This window comes from Scyliorhinus canicula, chromosome 10 (assembly GCF_902713615.1).
Source record: "Scyliorhinus canicula chromosome 10, sScyCan1.1, whole genome shotgun sequence".
In the NCBI taxonomy this organism is placed as follows: domain Eukaryota; kingdom Metazoa; phylum Chordata; class Chondrichthyes; order Carcharhiniformes; family Scyliorhinidae; genus Scyliorhinus; species Scyliorhinus canicula.
This window is the reverse complement of record NC_052155.1, coordinates 179073978-179094910: the sequence shown is the minus strand read 5'-3', so window position 1 is coordinate 179094910 and position 20933 is coordinate 179073978. Positions and strand designations below refer to the sequence as shown.

The 20933-nt window shown below is 50.7% G+C and overlaps 1 protein-coding gene across 1 annotated transcript in view; it reads left to right on the top strand.

The window, feature by feature from the left end:
* The window catches only part of LOC119972157, an 82307-nt gene that overhangs the window by 45278 nt on the left and 16096 nt on the right, over positions 1–20933 (top strand). The window contains exons 7-8 of the mRNA XM_038808487.1: positions 2132–2295; positions 2872–3021. Of these exons, the coding sequence (XP_038664415.1) occupies positions 2132–2295; positions 2872–3021 (314 nt within the window). The remainder of the gene's footprint in view (positions 1–2131; positions 2296–2871; positions 3022–20933) is intronic.

Genomic DNA, 20933 nt, shown 5'->3' with positions numbered 1-20933 from the left:
GTGGATTGGCCATGAGAAATTGCCCTTAGTGTCCAAAATTGCCCTTTGTATTGGGTGGGGTTACTGGGTTATGGGGATAGGGTGGAGGTGTTGACCTTCGGTAGGATGCTCTTTCCAAGAGCCGGTGCAGACTCGATAGGCCAAATGACTTCCTTCTGCACTGTAAATTCTATTAAAAAAAATAAAAAAAATACTCCTACCAGGTGAAGCAATGTTTCACTTGCCCCCCCTTCAATTTGCTCTACTGCATTTGGTGCTCCCAATGATAAGGCCTATGCTGGGGAGACTAAACACACTGTGTGAACGCTTTGTGGGACACCTTAGCACAGTGCACAAGCATGACCCTGGCCTTCCTGTCGCTGGCTATTTTAACACAGCACCTTGCTCTCATGTACACATATCTGTCCTTGGCCTGCTGCAATGTTCCAGTGAAGCCCAACGCAACTGGAGGAACAGCACCTCATCTTCCGGTTAGGCATTTTACAGTCTTCTGGACTTAATGTTAATTTCAACAACCTCAGGGACCTCTCCTCCACCTTGACCCTCTTTTTTTATCCAATATTTTTGGCCCAACGACCCCTTTTCCCCACAGGGAATCTCTCACTCACTCTGAAGTTTTGCTTTCACAGAGCGCTGACCCTTGTTGTGCTATTAACTTACTCAGCATTCTACCTTTATGCCACTATCAGCACCTTCTTTTGTACTTAACGCTACCATTAACACTTTCATTTTCTTGTGCCCATGACAGCTTAGTCAAACCTCTTCTGGCTCACACATACCACACACCTTCCATTTCGATCCATCTGCTTCCCCCCTTCTTAAACAGTTTAAAATCCTTCACATTTCTCCCTCTCTTTAACTCTGAAGAAGAGTACAGACTTGAAAAGTTATCTCCATTTCTCTCTGCCGAGATCCTGCCAGACCTGACGAATTTTCCCAGCACTTTCTCCTTTAGTTTCAGATTTCCAGCATTCGGAATATTTTGCTTTGTATTAGTTTGATATGTCCACGATCATTTTCTACTGAACAGCTCAGGCGCAAATACTGTAATTGTTCTGAAGAAGCAGCAGGTGAGCTCGAAATGGTGCCTGGTATTGTGTTGACATGGAATAAATCTGTACATAATAAATAAGAAATAAGAAGGCATATGTGATGTACCATCAATTCGACTCAAGACACATTTAGGATCCAAACTGTGGCTTTAATCAGCTAGTTGTTAGCCCGGTGGTCGACTACAGAGAATGACCGACCGCCGGGAACTCTGGGTACTTATACCCCACCTCGGAGGCGGGGCCTACTTGCCTCTCGACCAATTGGAGAGCAGTCACATGACTAGTCCCAACCAATCGGGCGAGAGGCACATGACCAGCCAGAACCAATGGGAAGCCAGTGCTCTGCACCAATGGCAGTGCTCATATCCATGCCACCACAGTATATGAGAGACACTTGTGAGGGCTTGATCATTTTGATCACCTGCCAAACCACACACCCCTATCAAGAGAGGTGCGGACAGGGGGAACCAACTCTCACCTATGGCTCCAGGTAGCTGGTTGTGAATGCCAGCGGCCATAACCGGGATGGCAGCTGTGCAAACCTAACTGAAGGGTACGTCATCTGCAGCTGGTGTGCTGTGGTGACGCCACCCCTTCTAAGTGCACTGGGACTGGGAACGCTGGGTAAGGTCAAAGATCTGAACAAGTTAGCAGGACAATGGCTCAGAAGGCGGAGACTACCAAGGTGTGTGACGCGGGTGGAGCACTGGCATTGCCAATCTGTGCAAGCCTGTGACATGAACTGCTTTCATATTGTAAACATCCAGAAACAGAGGGAAGACTTTCAAGTGATAATGATAACCCTTTAAAATATATTTCAGTCGCTGCTTCGCTTTGAGTGCAGTTTTTAAGAAGCGTTCTGCTGTCCATGCCGAGAATGCTTCCTTCTACTCCCCTGTTCTTCGGCCAGGTCCATATCATTTCAGACCTCTCTGGTGGAACATAATGTGCACTGTGTGTATAATGGTTGTTTTAGGTGGGAGGAGTTCTCGAGGCTAGCGCTGTTACTGAAGGTCAGATTGACAAGGCGCCCATGGTATAACGTGTTCAGGAGCACTCTCCCATGTATTTAATGACAGAAACCACTGAAGCTCGCGTGGGGCGTGAAAGCGCTGGAGTGCACAGCAAAATACTAGGCCTGCGGCAGGAGGTGGAGAGTGAGGCGATCCCCCCTTATGTCGAGCAGTTCGAGGAGAGCGTAAAGGATGACGTGATTCTGGTTGGCAGCCTTTCACTGGAACAGGTCAGAGCTGAAAACGAAATAATAATGTTGTCTCAACCCTTTCTGTTTTTATGCTGTACCTCCCTGTGCCGCCTACCAAAATAATTTTTGTTATCCTTGAATGACTGACACAAGCTGAGCATCACAGGGACCAAAATAATTGAGGAAAGGCGCTAGTTGTTTATTTATAAATCCCATTTTCCATATTACAAATATGATTGTATTACCATACAAATTAAGAATGTGGATCGTATGTATTTAAGGATTAGTGGAATACTCATTGAAAAATAGTTTGAGAACATGTGAACAGGGAGATCCACAAATAACCTCATTTTTGTTCCTCCCATGAAAGTACCTCCATGAATCATCAATTTATTCAGCATATGAAATACCAGGGAGTATTTTTGTGTCTATATAATTACAGGCTAACAAGAATCTTTGAGACGATCATTTCACATCGGAACAACCTTAAAATAAAAGGGGGACTAATGTACAGTCAACGGTTGTGTTAGTAGCACTGACAACAGAGCAATCATCCGAGGACCTTATTTGGTGGTTAAGAGCATCGTAATCTATATTTTTCTTTTGCCTGAATAGGCTCGAGATCAACGACAGAGGTTTCTTAGTGCACACATGGATTGTCGGTCGCTGGAGAAGCATCTGGTTCTGTTGGAAAAGCTGTCTGTCAAAACACAGGAGGCAGAAGCCAAGGAACGAGTGATGGCATTTGTAAGGAAAAAAACGAAGGTATCCTGATCCCTTGCCGTGCATGTTTCAACTGTAAATTCGATGTCTCTCTGCGGCTGAATATTATTCTGCCAGGAGATATTTGCCATCCATTTCTTATCAGATTAGGTCATGATTCATTTCTTTTTTAATGCGGAACCAAAATGATGGGCTTTTGAGGAGAGCCCCCCTCACTTAATGATGACTCATAAGTCCATCTACTCCCTTAACACTGTTGCAATCGAGGCTGTAAATCGTTACAATCATCGATTATTTTCAGTGTCTTTATTGACAGTCTTCAACAGAAACCCCAGTTAAAACGTCCAACGCTGACATTGGAATGATGTGTGACTGAAACAACCAGGCTAGAAATATCGGATCAACGGGCTGTTTTGAGTTCTTGTATGTTTCTGAGTGATTGTTGCATAATGTGATGGCTTATTTTGTATTCCCACTTAAATTGCAACTTAAGCTCACTCGAGTAATATTTTCTCTCCCAGTGGAACAAACTTTGTTCGCCGAGTATAATCAAATGATTTCAGCAAATACCTGTGACATGGGCATTTTGCTTTTAGCAACAGCACTGTGCATTGGTTACGTAGAGTTAAGCAATTATGTTAGGACAGCAAAGCTGAAAGAGAAATATAAATGGCTCGCATGCCCTGATTAAATTTGACAGCTCTGCTGCAGATTGCTATTATGTTGCCTGTCTTCGTTTGAGAAGTGTTCGCCTCGTTACTTATTTTTATTTAAGGGCAAACTTTCCACATTTTTTGCTTCTCAGTCGCCTCGAGTAATCCACCAACTTTATCTGAGGAAGTGGATGGCTGATTGCTCTCAGGTCTCCACTGATATCATCTTGAATTTGCTTCCAGACCAAGCTAAAGCTGAGACACTCTGTACAGGATTCCCCATCTCCTGGAGGGGTGGGGGGTGTTGATTGGTTTATTGGGGGGGGGGTCGCTCAGTGTCATTACAATGAAGCCTTCGATCCCTTGACGTTGCACGTTGGTTATTCCCATAAGGGGCTGAATCTCACTGAAAAGAGATAGGTGCTATTGAAGTTTTTCATCTTGCACTCGTCAGGACAAATGCAAGAATACCCAATTTCAAACAATCACAACAATTTATACTGCGGGAGAACAGGGTGCTGATTGGTTAACTCTGATTAGCCAAGGCGTTCCCTTGGAGCAGTGTTTTTCAAACCTTTTCTCCGGGGACCCATTTTTGCCAACCTTCGGGACCCACGCCGGCCAACCTTGGCGACCCACGCCGGCCAACCTTTGCGAACCACGCCGGCCGCCCATCGCAACCCATGCCGGCCGACCTGTGCAGCCCACGCCGGCCGTCCTTCGCGGCGACCCACCATTTTCTCTTACCTTGTTTGCTGCTGGCAAAATGGAGGAATCACAATTGCATGATGTCGAGTTCAGGGGGCGTGACCTGCTCTCGGCCTCCCTTCAGGCAGGAAGATTACATAGAATTTTTAAAAAATCTTCTGCGTCTCGCATTTCGCAAATTCGCGGTCAACAACCGCAGCAGCCGGCTTTTAACAATTCCGGCGGGGAGCAGCCTTCATAAAGACTGCAACTATATAAAAAATGCGGCCGCACTGCACATGTGTGGCTACTCATCAGTGCGCATGCGCAAACCCGCGATGGATGGCTCCGCGACCCTCCCGATGCCCGCCCGCCTCCCAGCCTCAGGTCGCGCCTCCGACTTTGAAAATGGCTGCCTTGGAGGAAACAATGGGGAACTATATTATCACAAGCTCCTTAAAAAGGCGCGTGGCTCCTTGTCCAATCAGGGCAGGTCGATCAATGGAGTTTAATTGATGTTTAATTTGTCCTCCAGCACTCCCAGGACAGCAGCCTGTGTTTCTATGGAGGAGGAGGAGAGATCAACTACTTCAAGGATAACAGCCGTTGCTGCAGATTCCAGTGCATTACGGTGCATTGATTCCTGCAATGAGAAGAAAACTTTGGACATATTCCTGCAAATCATAACTGTAAACTCCAGGACTGCCTGTGTCAGCTGCCGCACACACTTGGAGGTGAAGTAATTTTTCTCCGATATCGGACTACCATTAGGAAGGTGCCTCGCTTTCAACCGTTCCAAGAATCTTCCTGTGTCTTATCCTCACTGATATCATCGCTTTCATGTGGATGAAAGTACCTGAGCCGGGTATGTGGGGTGAGGAGGTTAATGTCGCATGAGTGAGATTAAGGGGTTTGTGACCGAGGATCAGGAGGAGGATCTTGTTCCAAGGATTCCTGAGTGGACATGTCCTCAACTTCAACACCCTCATCATCGTTATTCTCAATAGCATCATCGTCATGGACCGTGAGGAAAGCTTCCTTCCCTTAGCCCCCTTAATCATTCTCTTCCTCTCAGTTTTCAGTGTTGGCTCCGCAGGGCAAGAGCTGGGAATGGGTGAGGAGAACCCCCATGGAGTCAGCTGTAGCTCAGTTTGTAGCAACCTCTCACCTTTCAATCAGAAGGTTGTGGGTTCGCACCCAGGTCTTTGGCACAAATATCTCGGCTGACGTTCCAGCACAAAACTGCGGGAGTGCTGCAGTGTTGGAGGTGCCATACGTAAGATGAGATGTTAAATGGAGGCTTGGTATTCCCTCTCAGGTGAATGGAAAATATCCCATTCTGAAGAAGGATTACTGACAGTGTCCTGGCCAATATCTATACCTCAACCAACATCAGAAAATTAAATTGTCTGGTCATTATCACATTGTTGTGTGTGGGAGCTTGCTGTGTACATATTGGCTGCTACATTTCCTGCATTACAATGGTCACGGCACTTCAAAAGCACTTCATTGGCTGTCAAGGACTTTAATAATAATAATCTTTATTGTCACAAGTAGCCTTACATTAACACTGCAATGAAGTTACTGTGAAAAGCCCCTCGTCCCCACGCTCCGGCTCCTGTTTGGGTACACAGAGGGAGAATTTAGAATATCCAATTTACCTAACAGCACGTCTGATGCTCGATCAATGACTCCAGAAGCGAGATTGGATGACAACTGAAGGCTTTATTGGACGAGATGTTCCCCCAGCAGCGCAGGTACAGAATGCAGCTGCTGGGGAGACACAGGCTTTTATACTCCGCCTTACTGGGCGGAACCAGCAGGCAGGCTTCACCAATGATTTTTTTTTTAAAATTTAGATTAGCCAATTATTTTTTCCAATTAAGGGGCAATTTAGCGTGGCCAATCCACCTACTCTGCACATTTTTGGGTTGTGGGGGCGAAACCCACGCAGACACGGGGAGAACGTGTAAACTCCACATGGACAGTAACCCAGAGGCGGGATCGAACCTGGGACCTCAGTGCCGTGAGGCGGTTGTGCTAACCACTAGGCCACCGTGCTGCCCTGGCTTCACCAATGATATTGCTGTCTCAGATACCTCCCACACCAATGGTCTTACAGCATCAACCTAGGTACCGTAATACCCCTAATACCGATTACCACATCCACCCTCTGTTAAAAAAAAAGAGTCCGGCGGGGGTGGTGGTCTCGCGTTATACCGTGGTAGAGGTTGAGGTTATGTTGGTACCCGGTATACATTAGTACAGTGTTTTGCATCGTTACATGTCACAACTATTTACAGTATTTATTTACATTCAAAATGAAGCAATTAGTCGATCGGGGGCCCTGGTCGTCCTCGGCGATTGCCGCAGTTTCAGCGGTGATGCAGGCGCCGGCTCGGGCATCCATGGCTCCGGGAGCATGGCTTCGGCTTCTTCGGCAGCTTCATCACCCCTAGATGGGACCAGTGGGAGGACCGATCCACCTGGGAAGGGGGCGGCTGTGGGGTGCGCTGGTGGGAGGAAGGGTGGGGTTGGTGGTGGGGGTGTGGGTGGGGATCCAGTGGGCGCCAGGTCCCGTAGGGAGACCGTATCCTGTCGGCCATCGGTGGTACGCCACGTAGGCGTACTGAGGGTTAGTGTAAAGGAGGTGGACCCTTTCGACCAATGGGACCGACTTGTGCGCCCGCACGTGTTTGCAGAGCAGGATGGGTCCAGGAGCTGCCAGCCAGGTTGGGGGCGAGGTCCCGGAGGAGGACATCCTAGGGAAGACAAGGAGACGTTCGTAAGGTGTTTGGTTGGTCGTGGTACACAGTAATGATCGGATGGCGTGGAGAGCATCCGGAAGGACCTCCTGCCAGCGGGAGACTGAGAGATTCCTGGACCGTAGGGCCAGTAGGACGGTCTTCCAGACCGTTCCGTTCTCCCTCTCTAGCTGTCCGTTTCCCCGGGGGTTATAACTGGTCATCCTGCTCGAGGCAATGCCCTTGCTGAGCAGGAATTGACGCAGTTCATCACTCATAAAGGAGGACCCCCTATCACTGTGTATGTAGGCGGGGAAACCGAGCAGTGTAAAGATACTGTGGAGGGCTTCTATGACGGTGGCTGTGGTCATGTCGGGGCAGGGGATGGCGAATGGGAACCGGGAGTACTCGTCAATCACGTTCAGGAAATACAGGTTGTGGTCGGTGGACGGGAGGGGCCCTTTGAAGTCCACACTGAGGCGTTCAAAGGGACGGGAAGCCTTTATAAGGTGCGCTCTCTCTGGCCTGTAGAAGTGCGGCTTGCACTCCGCGCAGATTTGGCAGTTCCTGGTGGCGGTCCTGACCTCCTCGATGGAGTAGGGCAGGTTGCGGGTCTTGATGGAAGAATCGAGTGACCCCCGGGTGGCAGAGGTCCTCGTGGAGGGTGTGTAGTCGATCCACTTCTGCTTTGGAACATGTGCCGCAGGATAGGGCAGCAGGAGGCTTGTTTAGCTTCCCGGGACGATACAAGATCTCATAGTTGTAGGTGGAGAGCTCGATCCTCCACCGTAAGATCTTATTGTTCTTTATCTTGCCCCGCTGTGCATTATCGAACATGAAAGCAACCGACCGTTGGTCAGTGAGGAGAGTGAATCCCCTGCTGGCCAGGTAATGCCTCCAGTGCCGCACAGCTTCTACTATGGCCTGGGCCTCCTTTTCAACGGAGGAATGGCAAATTTCTGAAGCGTGGAGGGTGTGTGAGAAGAAGGCCATGGGTCTGTCCGCTTGGTTGAAGGTCGGACGCGTCGCTCTCGACTTGGAAGGGAAGGGATTCATCGATTGCGTTCATCGTGGCCTTTGCGATGTCCGCTTTGATGCAGCTGGAGGCCTGGTGGGCCTCTGCCGACAGGGGAAAAACCATGGATTGGATTAGTGGGCGGGCCTTGTCCGCATAGTTGGGGACCCACTGGGCATAATATGAAAAAAATCCCAGGCGGCGTTTCTGGGCCTTGGAGCAGTGGGGGAAGGGAAACTCCATGAGGCGGCACATGCGTTCGGGATCAGGGCCTATAACTCCATCATGCACTACGTAGCTGAGGATGGCTAGATGGTCGGTGCTGAACACGCATTTGTCCTTGTTGTAGGTTAGATTAAGGATTTTTGCGGTATGGAGGAATTTTCGGAGGTTGGTGTCGTGGTCCTGCTGGTCGTGGCCGCAGATGGTGACGTTATCGAGGTACAGAAACGTGGCCCGCAAACCGTACCGGTCAACCATTCGGTCCATCTACCATTGGAAGACCGAGACTCCATTTGTGTCACCAAAGGGAACCCTTAGGAAGTGGTAGAGCCACCCATCTGCTTCGAATGCAGCGTATTTGCGGTCGCTTGGGCAGATGGGGAGCTGGTGGTAAGCGGACTTGAGATCCACCATGGAAAAGACCTTGTATTGTGCAATCTGGTTGACCAAATCAGATATGCGGGGGGAGAGGGTACGCATCGTGCTGCCAATACCTGTTGATGGTCTCACTATAATTGATGACTATCCTATGCTTATCCCCGGTCTTTACAACCACTACTTGAGCTCTCCAGGGACTGTTGCTAGCCTCAATAACACCTTCCTTCAGTAACCGCTGGACTTCCGACCTAATGAAGGTCCGGTCCTGGGCACTGTACCGTCTGCTCCTGGTGGTGACGGGTTTGCAATCCGGGGTGAGGTTCGCAAAAAGGGAAGGCGGATCGACCTTGAGGGTCGCGAGGCTGCAGACAGTAAGGGGCGAATATAGGGCCGCCGAATTTAAAAGTTAAATTCTGGAGGTTACATTGGAAGTCTAACCCTAGGAGCATGGCAGCACAGAGGTGTGGGAGGACGCAGAGCCGGAAATTTTACAATTCCCTTCCCTGGTCCGTGAGGTTTGCTATGCAGAACCCTTTGATCTCTACAGAGTGAGATCCGGAGACCAGGGAGATTCTTTGGTTAACTGGGTGGATGTGAAGAGAACAGCGCCTTACTGTGTTGGGGTGTATGAAGCACTCCGTGCTCCCAGAGTCGATCAGGCAGGATATTTTGTGTCCATTGATGAGCACAGTCGTCGTCGAGGTCGAGAGCGTTTGGGGTCGAGACTGGTCCAGGGTCACCGAGGCGAGTTGTGGTAAAAGTTGGAGATTTTCCTTGGGCGGTGTGTGGTCCTCCGAATCGGGGTCCTGAGACTCCAGCCAAGATGCGGCGCCCATCCGCCGCACGTGGTCCCTGGGGAACAAGATGGCGGCGCCCGGGGCCTGCACGTGGCTCTGGAAAAGGAAGATGGCGGCGCCCGCTGGCCGCATGTGGCTCGTGGAGAGAGTTGGGGTGGTGGTCCCGGTTCACCCCCGGAGACCGCGGCGACCGCCCAGGCCTGGCATACTGCCACGAAATGGCCCTTTTTGCCGCACCCTTTGCAGGTGGAGGAGGGGGCCGGTCAGCGCTGCCGGGGGTGCTTGGCTTGCCTGCAGAAATAGCAGCCGGGTCCCCCGGGGTTGCCTGGTAGTCACGCAGCACAAGCTTGTTGGGGGATGGGGGATGCATCGGGGCCGGCCGCGGGGTCGTTCCACGCTGCCCAAGGGCCTGCCGCGCGGTCGGGGACGTACGCGCGGGCGTTTCGGGAACCCACATCCAGGGAGCTAGCGAGGGCCCGAACCTCCTTGAGGCCTAGTATCTCTTTCTCTAGCAACAGCTGACGGATTTGGGAGGACAGCATACCTGCAATGAATGCGTCCTGGAATAAAAGTTCTGTGTGGTCGCTGGCTGAAACTTGCGGGCAGTCTCAGTTCCTACCTAACACCAGGGGCGCACGGTAGAATTCATCCAGCGATTCCCCCGGGATTTGTTGCCTCGTCGCTAGCAGATGTCGGGCGTAGACCTGATTTACTGGGCGAATGTATTGTCCTTTCAACAGGGCCATCGTGGCCTCGAAGTTGTCGGCATCCTCGATGAGGGTGTAGGTCTCTGGGCTCACCCTTGAGTGGAGAATTTGAATCTTCTGGTCCTCCGTGGGTGCAGTTGTGGCCGTCCTGAGGTACCGGTTGAAGCACGCCAGTCAGTGTTTGAAGGTTGCCGCTGAGTTTGCCACGTGGGGGCTAAGTTGCAGACACTCCGGCTTGATGCGGAGCTCCATTCTTTAAAATCTAGTCCAATAAATTGATGCTCGATCAATGACTCCAGAAGCGAGATTGGATGACAATTGAAGGCTTTATTGGATTAGATGCTTCCCCCAGCAGTGCAGGTACAGAATGCAGCTGCTAGGGAGACACAGGCTTTTATACTCCGCCTTACTGGGCGGGACCAGCAGGCAGGCTGCACCAATGATATTGCTGTCTCAGATACCTCCCACACCAATGGTCTTACAGCATCAACCTGGGTACCGTAATATCCCTAATACCGACTACCACAAAGGGCGCGATTCTCCGCTCCCCACGCTGGGTGGGAGAATCGCGGGAGGGCCGGGCGACTCACGACACGCCGCCCTGGCACCCCCCGAGATTCTCCCAACCCCCCGCTCGCGGAATCGCCGCTCGCCATTTTTCACGGCCTGATGTTCCAGACCTGTTCACGCCGGCGGCAACAACACCTGGCCGCTGCCGTCCTGAACATGGCGCCAAATCTTTGTTTGTGGCTTGTGGGGGGCGGAGAGGGGAGTGAGCACCACGGCTGTGCTCGGGAGGGGACTGGCCTGCGATCAGTGCCCACCGATCGTCGGGCCAGCGTCTCCATGCAACGCACTCTTTCCCCTCCGCCGCCCCGCAAGATCAAGCCGCCACGTCTTGCGGGGCAGCGGGGGAAGATGGCAACCGCGCATGCGCGGGTTGGAACCGGCAGCTGTCGTGACGTTAGCCGCGCATGCGCGGGTTGGAGCCGGCAGCTGTCGTGACGTTAGCCGCGCATGCGCGGGTTGGAGCCGGGCAACCTGCGCATGCGCGGCTGACGTCACTTAGGCGCCGCCGTCGCGTCATTCTCGGTGCAAGCGTCAAGGCCTGGTGGCCGAGATTTATGGAGCGCCGCTCCTAGCCCCCGGGGGGGGGGGGGGGGGGGGGGGGGGGGGGTGAATAGGGTGGAGGAGCGACCTTCCCCGATGCCGCGCAGGAGCGGAGAATTCCGCCCAAATTCTTTCGGGACTTTGGGACATTCTGTGATCACGAAAGTTGCTAAATCACTGCAAGGCTTTTTTGGTGATGAAAGAGAGAGCGAAAGGCGAGGAAGCATGCTGTTCTGTGTTGCTTTGACACGATACAATGACAATAAGGGCCCTGTCACCTGAAGTGGCACAAAATTGCACACAAGTCAACTGTTACTGCTACCCAGCAGTCAACACGCTGAGTCAGACACTTCCCTGATTGGCGGCTCTCCCCACGCCCCAAACTGAGCCAGTATGGTCTAGCCTACAAAGAATGCTGATGGACTGAAATGCTTTATTGGCCAGCAATGAAGATAAATGAACAACATTCTGCAAATTTTAATTCACAAAGAAAATAAAATCAGTGAGCTAGCAACCACCGCAAAGGCAATTGGTCAGATGCATGACTTCCTTCATCTCCTTCAAGCGGCTCTGTTCCTTTATCATTCTGTAATCTGTGTAGTGTACACGCAACATCGTCTGAAAGTGTACGTCACTCAGGCTGCTGCCATATCTACAATCGATTGGGATTCTGTCTGGCCAGTGGTTGCCGATCCTCTCCCTGTTAAAAATTCCGGAATCGGATCCTTGGAATATTGCAGGGTGAGCCAACGGTGCAAGTCCTGCCGACGCCCGCCTGCCTACAGCAGGAGGATCGGTAGGTGGAGGTTTGGAGTGAACATGTAAAGCTTACAGGGTTCGAGACGGAAACAGCGGAGTCACCAAGCTGAAGACATGGACGCATAAAGGAAGCAATATGAAGAGACCCTCAAACCTCCGGACTGTGACATAAATGTTGTTCAAGTTAGGCACTGGAGTGGAACAGCGGGAATGTGTGCCACAAGGAATGTCAATACAGCAATCATTTGAAAGAGAATGGCACAAATATTGATTACTGGCTCCTCAGGCCCCCTTTCCAGTAAAGGGCGAGGTTTAATGATTTTACAAGGACAGCAAAGATAAGTGTCATGTCTGCAAGTGCTGTTAGTGCATGGTTTGTAAATGTTAGACATTGACCTGGGGGATTCTCCCCCCCCCCCTCCTCGCATGTTTCACGTTGGAAGAGGTGACCCACCATTAGTCAGCAGTAGGATCTTCTGGTCTCACCATTGCTAACAGAGATTCCCGCTGAATGCGCCCCTGCTGCTAGACACCGGGATCAGAGGAACCTCGGACCTCGCCGCAGTAAACGGCCGGAAAAGTCCGACCATAGGGTGGTACTTTGAGCTTGCGGTAATACCTCCCATAGTCTTAAAATGTGTCCACAAATCGAAGATGCATTTCACCCTGAGCAGTAACTGACCTGGAGTCACATATTTCAGTTGAATGGATGCTGCATCCACAGGAATTGGGCACGATTTTCACCTACGTGACACAAAAATTCTTGTCGTTGTGGGGACAGAGAGAGTGCACTATGAGCCGCATGTTCATATATCGCGGGGTGGGGGACAGGCGTGGGTACCGCTGCTGGGCATAGGTGGGGTGTGCTGGTGGGTGCCAGGGTGTGATAATAATAATAATAATCTTTATTATTGTCACATGTAGGCTTACATTAACACTGCAATGAAGTTACTGTGAAAAGCCCTTAGTCTCCACACTCCGGCGCCTGTTCGGGTACACGGAGAGAGAATTCAGAATGCTCAATTCACCTAACCTGCACGTCTTTCGGGTCTTGTGGGAGGAAACCGGAGCACCCGGAGGAAACATACGCAGACACGGGGAGAACGTGCAGACTCTGCACAGACAGTGACCCAAGCCGGGAATCGAACCTGGGACCCTGGCGCAATGAAGCAAAAGTGCTAAACACTGTGCTACTGTACCTCCAGGGCACCGACACGGTATTGTGCTGAGGTTGGTTCGGTGCCTACCGCCAGGTCGTCATGGGGGGCAGGGGGGCGGAGGGTGGGTGGGGGGTGACAGGCGGAACTGATGCCAGGGCTCAGATGCCAACTCACCTATTCGGCCCGCTGGAGGCTGTTGAGCTTCTTGCGGCACTGGTTGGCGGTCCTCCTGGTTACACTTTCCGAGCTGACGGCCGCTGACACTGCGTCCCAGGCGGCACTGGCTGATCTGTGGCTGACCCTTGACCCCTTCGGGGGAACAGGATATGAAGTCTGGACTCCACCGTGCCCTACACAAAGTGCTGGTGGACAAGGATAAGGGTGATCCGAGGGTGAATGTGCTCAATTGGGGGAAGGCTAATTATAACAATATTAGACGGGAACTGAAGAACCTAGATTGGAGGCGGATGTTTGAGGGTAAGTCAACATCTGACATGTGGGAGGCTTTCAAATGTCAGTTGAAAGGAATTCAGGACTGGCATGTTCCTGTGAGGAAGAAGGATAAATATGGCAAATATCGGGAACCTTGGATAAGGAGAGGTATTTTAGGCCATGTCAAAAAGAAAAAGGAGGCATTTATCAGGGCTAGAAGGCTGGGAACAGACAAAGCCTATGTGGAATATAAGGAAAGTAGGAAGGAACTTAAGCAAGGTGTCAGGAGGGCTAAAATGGGTCACGAAAAGTCATTGGCAAATAAGGTTTAGGAAAATCCCAAGGCTTTTTGCAGTACATAAAAAGCAAGAGGGTAGCCAGGGAAAGGGTTGGCCCACTGAAGGGCAGGAGAGGGAATCTATGTGTGGAGCCAGAGGAAATGGGCGAGGTACTAAATGAATACTTTGCATCAGTATTCACCAAAGAGAAGGAATTGGTGGATGTTGAGTTTGGAGAACGGTGTATAGATAGCCTGGGTCACATTGAGATCCAAAAAGAAGAGGTGTTGGGTGTCTTGAAAAATATTAAGGTAGATAAGTCCCCAGGGTCTGATGGGATCTACCCCAGAATACTGAAGGAGGCTAGAGAGGAAATTGCTGAGGCCTTGACAGAAATCTTTGGATCCTCACTGTCTTCAGGTGATGTCCCGGAGGACTGGAGAATAGCCAATGTTGTTCCTTTGTTTAAGAAGGGTAGCAAGGATAATTCAGGGAACTATAGGCCGGTGAACCTTACGTCAGTGGTAGGGAAATTACTGGAGAGAATTCTTCGAGACAGGATCTAGTCCCATTTTTAAGCAAGTGGACGTATTAGCGAGAGGGAAGGGAGGTTGTGTCTCACTAACTTGATAGAGTTTTTTGAGGAGGTCACAAAGATGATTGATGCAGGTAAGGCAATGGATGTTGTCTATATGGACTTCAGTAAGGCCTTTGACAAGGTCCCTCATGGCAGACTGGTACAAAAGGTGAAGTCACACGGGATCAGAGGTGAGCTGGCAAGATGGATACAGAACTGGCTAGGTCATAGAAGGCAGAGAGTAGCAATGGAAGGGTGCTTTTCTGACTGGAGGGCTGTGACTGGTGGTGTTCGGCAGGGATCAGTGCTGGGACCTTTGCTGTTCGTAGTATATATAAATCATTTGGAGGAAAATGTAATTGGTCTGATTAGTAAGTTTGGGGACAACACAAAGGTTGGTGGAATTGCGGATAGCGATGAGGACTGTCAGAGGATGAAGCAGGATTTAGATTGTTTGGAGACTTGGGCGGAGAGATGGCAGATGGAGTTTAATCTGGACAAATGTGAGGTAATGCATTTTGGAAGGTCTAATACAGGTAGGGAATATACAGTGAATGGTAGAACCCTCAAGAGTATTGACAGTCTGAGAGGTCTAGGTGTACAGGTCCCCAGGTCATGAAAGGGGCAACACAGGTGGAGAAGGTAGTCAAGAAGGCATATGGTATGCTTGCCTTCATTGGCCGGGCATTGAGTATAAGAATTGGCAAGTCATGTTGCAGCTGTCTAGAACCTTAATGAAATGAAAATCGCTTATTGTCACAAGTAGGCTTCAATTAAGTTACTGTGAAAAGCCCCTAGTCGCCACATTCCGGCGCCTGTTCGGGGAGGCTGGTACGGGAATTGAACCATGCTGCTGGCCTGCCTTAGTCTGCTTTAAAAGCCAGCGATTTAGCCCAGTGTGCTAAACCAGCCCCTTACTGGAGTATAGTGTTCGTTTCTGGTCGCCACACTACCAGAAGGATGTGGAAGCTTTAGAGAGGGTGGCAGAAGAGATTTACCAGGATGTTGCCTGGTATGGAGGGCATTAGCTATGATGAGAGCTTGAATAAACTTGGTTTGTTCTCACTGGAACGACAGAGGTTGAAGGGCGACCTGATAGAGGTCTACAAGATTTTGAGGGGCATAGACAGAGTGGATAGTCAGTGACTTTTTCCCAGGGTAGAGGGGCCAATTACTAGGGGGCATAGGTTTAAGGTGCAAGGGGCAAGGTTTAGAGTAGATGTACGAGGCAAGTTTTTTACACAGAGGGTAGTGGGTGCCTGGAACTCGCTGCCTGAGGAGGTGGTGGAAGCAGGGACGATAGTGACGTTTAAGGGGCATCTTGACAAATACATGAATAGGATGGGAATAGAGGGATAGGGAAGTGTTGAAGATTTTAGTTTAGACGGGCAGCATGGTCGGCGCAGGTTTGGAGGGCCTAAGGACCTATTGCTGTGCTGTACTTTTCTTTGTTCTTTGTACACTCTGGCCAAGTCTAGCCAAGTCGGCATCTCCGAGTCGGGGGTGGCATGGCTGCGTGCTGTCCGGGGTTTGATCTGTGGGATCAGTTTAAGAGCTGCTCCCCTTCAGTTGCCTTGAGAACCAGTGGCGGATGTATATTCCGGATGTAACTTCAACAGTGTACAGATTTATGTGAAGGCTTTCTGGGGAGTGCGTACTCCTCTCTGAAGGTGACCTCCTGCATGTGCAACTTGGAATGCTTGACCCTGGAGTGACATAATGACAGATGAAGCAGACACAGAGAAGGTGCCAATGCATGTCTGGTGTCCGCTGCCTGTAAGCAGCACGGTAGCATTGTGGATAGCACAATCGCTTCACAGCTCCAGGGTCCCAGGTTCGATTCCGCTTGGGTCACTGTCTGTGCGGAGTCTGCACATCCTCCCTGTGTGTGCGTGGGTTTCCTCCGGGTACTCCGGTTTCCTCCGGTTTCCTCCCACAGTCCAAAGATGTGCAGGTTAGGTGGATTGGCCATGCTAAATTGCCCTTAGTGTCCAGAATTGCCCTTTGTGTTGGGTGGGGCTACTGGGTTATGGGGATAGGGTGGAGGTGTTGACCTTGGGTAGGATGCTCTTTCCAAGAGCCGGTGCAGACTCGATGGGCCGAATGGCCTCCTTCCGCACTGTAAATTCTATGTCTGTCTATTAGCGGGGAGCTGCCGGGAGAGGTCCAGGTGAATCAGCTGGCAGGACAGTCATTTCCAGCATGAAGCCTGTGATGATCATTACTGGCCCTAATTGCTTTTGATACCTGTGGCGGTCTCACCGGATCAACAAGCGGGAAGCACCAAGCAATTCTCGCTCGTTCCGACACTTAGCAACTTTTCCGTTAGATTGTGCCCCATGACAGTGGATTAAAAAAACACATGATCAAAGACCACCGATAAAACCTTTCAGGTGGCCATGATTCTGCATTAATCGGCATTAACTCAAGAGTTAATAACTAATTATTTATTCAGGCGATGCCAAACATTTCCAATGCGCTATCAATGGCTCAGAGTTCAGCATCTGTTATCATTAGTTGAGGCAATGGAGGTCCCACTTTCATTTTTGTAAACCCCTTTGTTTGGATTAAACAATTCCTGCATTTGCTTCTTGCTGTTTCTCCCCCTGCTGAATGAAGCTTCACAAACTGGGTAGTCACTTCTCTCACTGTGTCAGTTTTCTCACTCGGCACAGGGTGACCTGAATCAGTGCAGAGAGCTTTTGAAAGCTTTCTTGCAATCGACGACTGCAGACCCGAATATACCTGAAGACTTCGTACTGCGCTGCCTCTGCAGGAAGTCCTTTTGACTTTCTTCCATTTTTACAGGCAGCGGACACCAGACATGCATTGGCACCTTCTCTGTGTCTGCTTCATCTGTCATTATGTCACTCCAGGGTCAAGCATTCCAAGTTGCACATGCAGGAGGTCACCTTCAAAGAGGAGAACGCACTCCCCAGAAAGCCTTCACATAAATCTGTACACTGTTGAAGTTACAACCGGAATATATATCCGCCACTGGTTCTCAAGGTAACTGCTGCCTTGACCTTACAATCGATAGAGATGTTCCAAACAGCACCAACATAGTCCCATCATATCACAAAAGCAGCAGTGCACAGTTAGAACATAGAACATACAGTGCAGAAGGAGGTAATTCAGCCCATCGAGTCTGCACCGACCCACTTAAGCCCTCACTTCCACCCTATCCCCGTAACCCAATAACCCCTCCTAACCTTTTTAGACACTAAGGGCAATTTAGCATGGCCAATCCACCTAACCTGCACTTCTTTAGACTGTGGGAGGAAACCGGAGCACCCGGAGGAAACCCACGCAGACATGGGGAGAACGTACAGACTCCACAAAGACAGTGCCCCAGCGGGGAATCAAACCTGGGACCTAGGCACTGTGAAGTCACAGTGCTAACCACTTATGCTACCATGCAGATCATAGGCAGCACCATTCAGTTATCCTCCATGGTAGACACCCAGTTACACACTGGCAAACAATCCCTGATGTCACCCACGCTTGAGATGAGACACAATAGAAACAATCGACATAAGCCAACCCACCAAGACACATTTATGGCTCAAATGACTACTTGCTCACCAAGACTCGCATCACTGCCTTTGATGAACGGCACAATTAATCAAGTCCCAAATTCACACAATGCTCAGCAGTCATTCGCACCCTGAGCTAAAGAAAACCACTGCGGCCATTTGACACAGAGTCATATCCATCCCCATGAACACCTGAAAAAGTGCCAGGACACTTGAACATTACCAACCCGGATTTTGTTCCTTATTTTCAAAGCACCCAGCTTCATTTGGAAGCCACCCTCAAGGCTATCTCGTCTTCCTGTAGTTTGTGTAAAATGAAGTCGAAGGTTTCAACATGTTTGTTCCAATGGAGTCTGACGCTTATCACTTCTTCAGTGGTGGGGAGTAAGGAAATTTAGAGTACCCAATTCTTTTTTTTTCCAATTAAGGGGCAATTTAGCTTGGCCAAACCACTATCCCTCTGCATCTTTTTGGGTTGTGGGGGTGAGATCCACACAGACATGGGGAGAATGTGCAAACTCCACACGGACAGTGAATTGGGGCAGGGATCAATCGCAGATCTTGACAGCATGTCCCGATCACTGGGGGAAGTGTCTCTAACGTAGGTGGACCTTGCTGAGTCACTGAGGAACACGTCCCAGTCTCAGGTGGGCATTGCCGAGGTGCCTCAGAGCATGTCCCAGTCACAGAGGGCATGCCTGACCCTCGCCGTCACCGTCCGTCCTCCATCCTCCAGCTGATCCCGTGGGTCCTCCCCGGGCTCTTCCTCCAACCCTTCCTGGTCTGGCTCCTCCTCATCCTCCTCCTCCGATGAGGCCGCATGTTCCTCGTCCTCCACCTCCAGCACACCGCCCCGCTGCAGTGCCAGGTTGTGGAGGGCACGGCAGACCACCACCAAGCGGCGACCATCTGTGGGGTGTACCGCAGGGCACCAGCAGAGGGGTCCAGGCACTGGAACTGCATTTTCAGCATAGAATTGTAGAATTATGGAATTTACCGTGCAGAAGGAGGCCATTCGGTCCCTCGAGTCTGCACCGGACCTTGGAAAGAGCATCCCACTTAAGCCCACACTAAGTGCAATTTAGCGTGGCCAATCCACTAAGTGCAATTTAGCGTGGCCAACCTGCACATCTTCAGACTGTGGGAGGAAACGGGAGCACCCGGAGGAAACCCACGCAGACATGGGGAGAACGTGTTGATTCCTCACAGACAGTGACCCAAGTTGGGAATCAAACCTGGACCATGGAGCTGTGAAGCGACAGTGCTAACCACTGTGGTACCATGCCGCCTCCCAGGGAGTGTGCATGACAACTACATCCCGAGGCAGTCAGAGATCCCCGGCGTATTCGAGGGACATGTCAGAATGACCAGTTAGCTCTTGGCGGATAAAGGGTCCCCTCAAATCCCCCAAGCCTCCCCCACCCTTACATTCCCGCCTTCGCCCAAGGTGCCATCCAAAAAGCTGGTTGTGTTGAGGAACCCCGCCCTGCACACGCACCCCCGGCTAAATGCCCCTGGACACTGGACCCCAGGCCCCGTCCGGGAACATTACTAGGACCAGGCGCAGGTTCCCTCCCCGATGCACACACTCACCCACTGGTCACGGGGATATCCCCAGTGCTGAGGCCCAGTTCTTAGGTGTTTGATTGTTGGCTGCTGCCTCTGTGGTGTTAAGGCCTCCAACAGTCAGGCAAAGTGTCGAGGCCTCATCGTCTGATTGGGGTGATAGGCGGTAACACTCACCTGCGACACGGCACGTCTAACCACGGGAATGCACTTTGGATCAGTGGAGTGCTCAACATAACTAACATTGCCAATTTCACATCAGCAATAACCTCAGCTGTGCGGCCAGTGGACCGCCACGGTCAGTGGGAGTTAAAGTGACCTGCGCCATATTACCACGGATAGGGCTCCGTCCTGGGGGTGTTTGGTGGGATGGACAGGCAGCAGCTGGAATAGCCCCTGGTATCGGTGTACACAATCTGGGGGGGGGGCGGCGCTGAGCCCCTCAACCCCAGCCGAGGGGTGACCCCCCCTACTGACGACGACCCCCCCCCCCCACCCCAACCCCAACCAAGTGAGGTAAAACACAAGTCTCACATTTTGCAGGATATAGAGCTCAGAACGCTAAAACTTACATCCACCGCGATGTACGGCAAGAATGATAGACACGTTGACACTGAAGGAGTCTGGTTGACCTGTCTGTGCCGGTAGCCTGCTCACACTAAAACATGTCTCATCTAATCCCTTTCCTCTCCCTTCCTCCGCCCTCCTTCTTTGATGTTACTCCTCTTCCTCTGTATCTAATTCTCCTTTAAATGCCATGATTGACTCAGCTTGAATGGTTACTTTGTGGCAATATATTCCGCATTTTAATAATCCTTTGTATGAGCAAAAAATGTCTTCAAACCACCTCCGTCATGTTTTTTTGGTACTAGTCCTGAATTTAGGCTCTTTGCGACCGAATCACCGACTAGTGGGAGTAATCTTTCACTGCTTAACCCCTTACAAAATTTTGAGATAACTGCAACACAATCTCAGGGGGGGTCGGGGGGGGGGGGGTGGGGGGGGGGTGGGGTGGGATGAAGCATTAAAAATAAATGCCACATCATCTAGTTATTGCTCTATGAGCAGCCATGCTTAAAAATGGAGTTGGAGGACTATTTAAAGGGTAAACTCAGTAGTGATCCTGGATTCCCATGCTTAAAGTAAGTGCGATGGGGACGATGAGCATTACAGCACTGTGGCCCCCACCCTTCTTGGATGTGACTGTTGAGTCGATAAAATGCAATTCTGAGTTTTTGGTGCACATGAAATCATCAGAAATGTATGGGTCGCATTTGCGCGACATTGCTCCACACAGCTTAACGCGGGAACGTGTGCAGGGGTAAGCCATCCA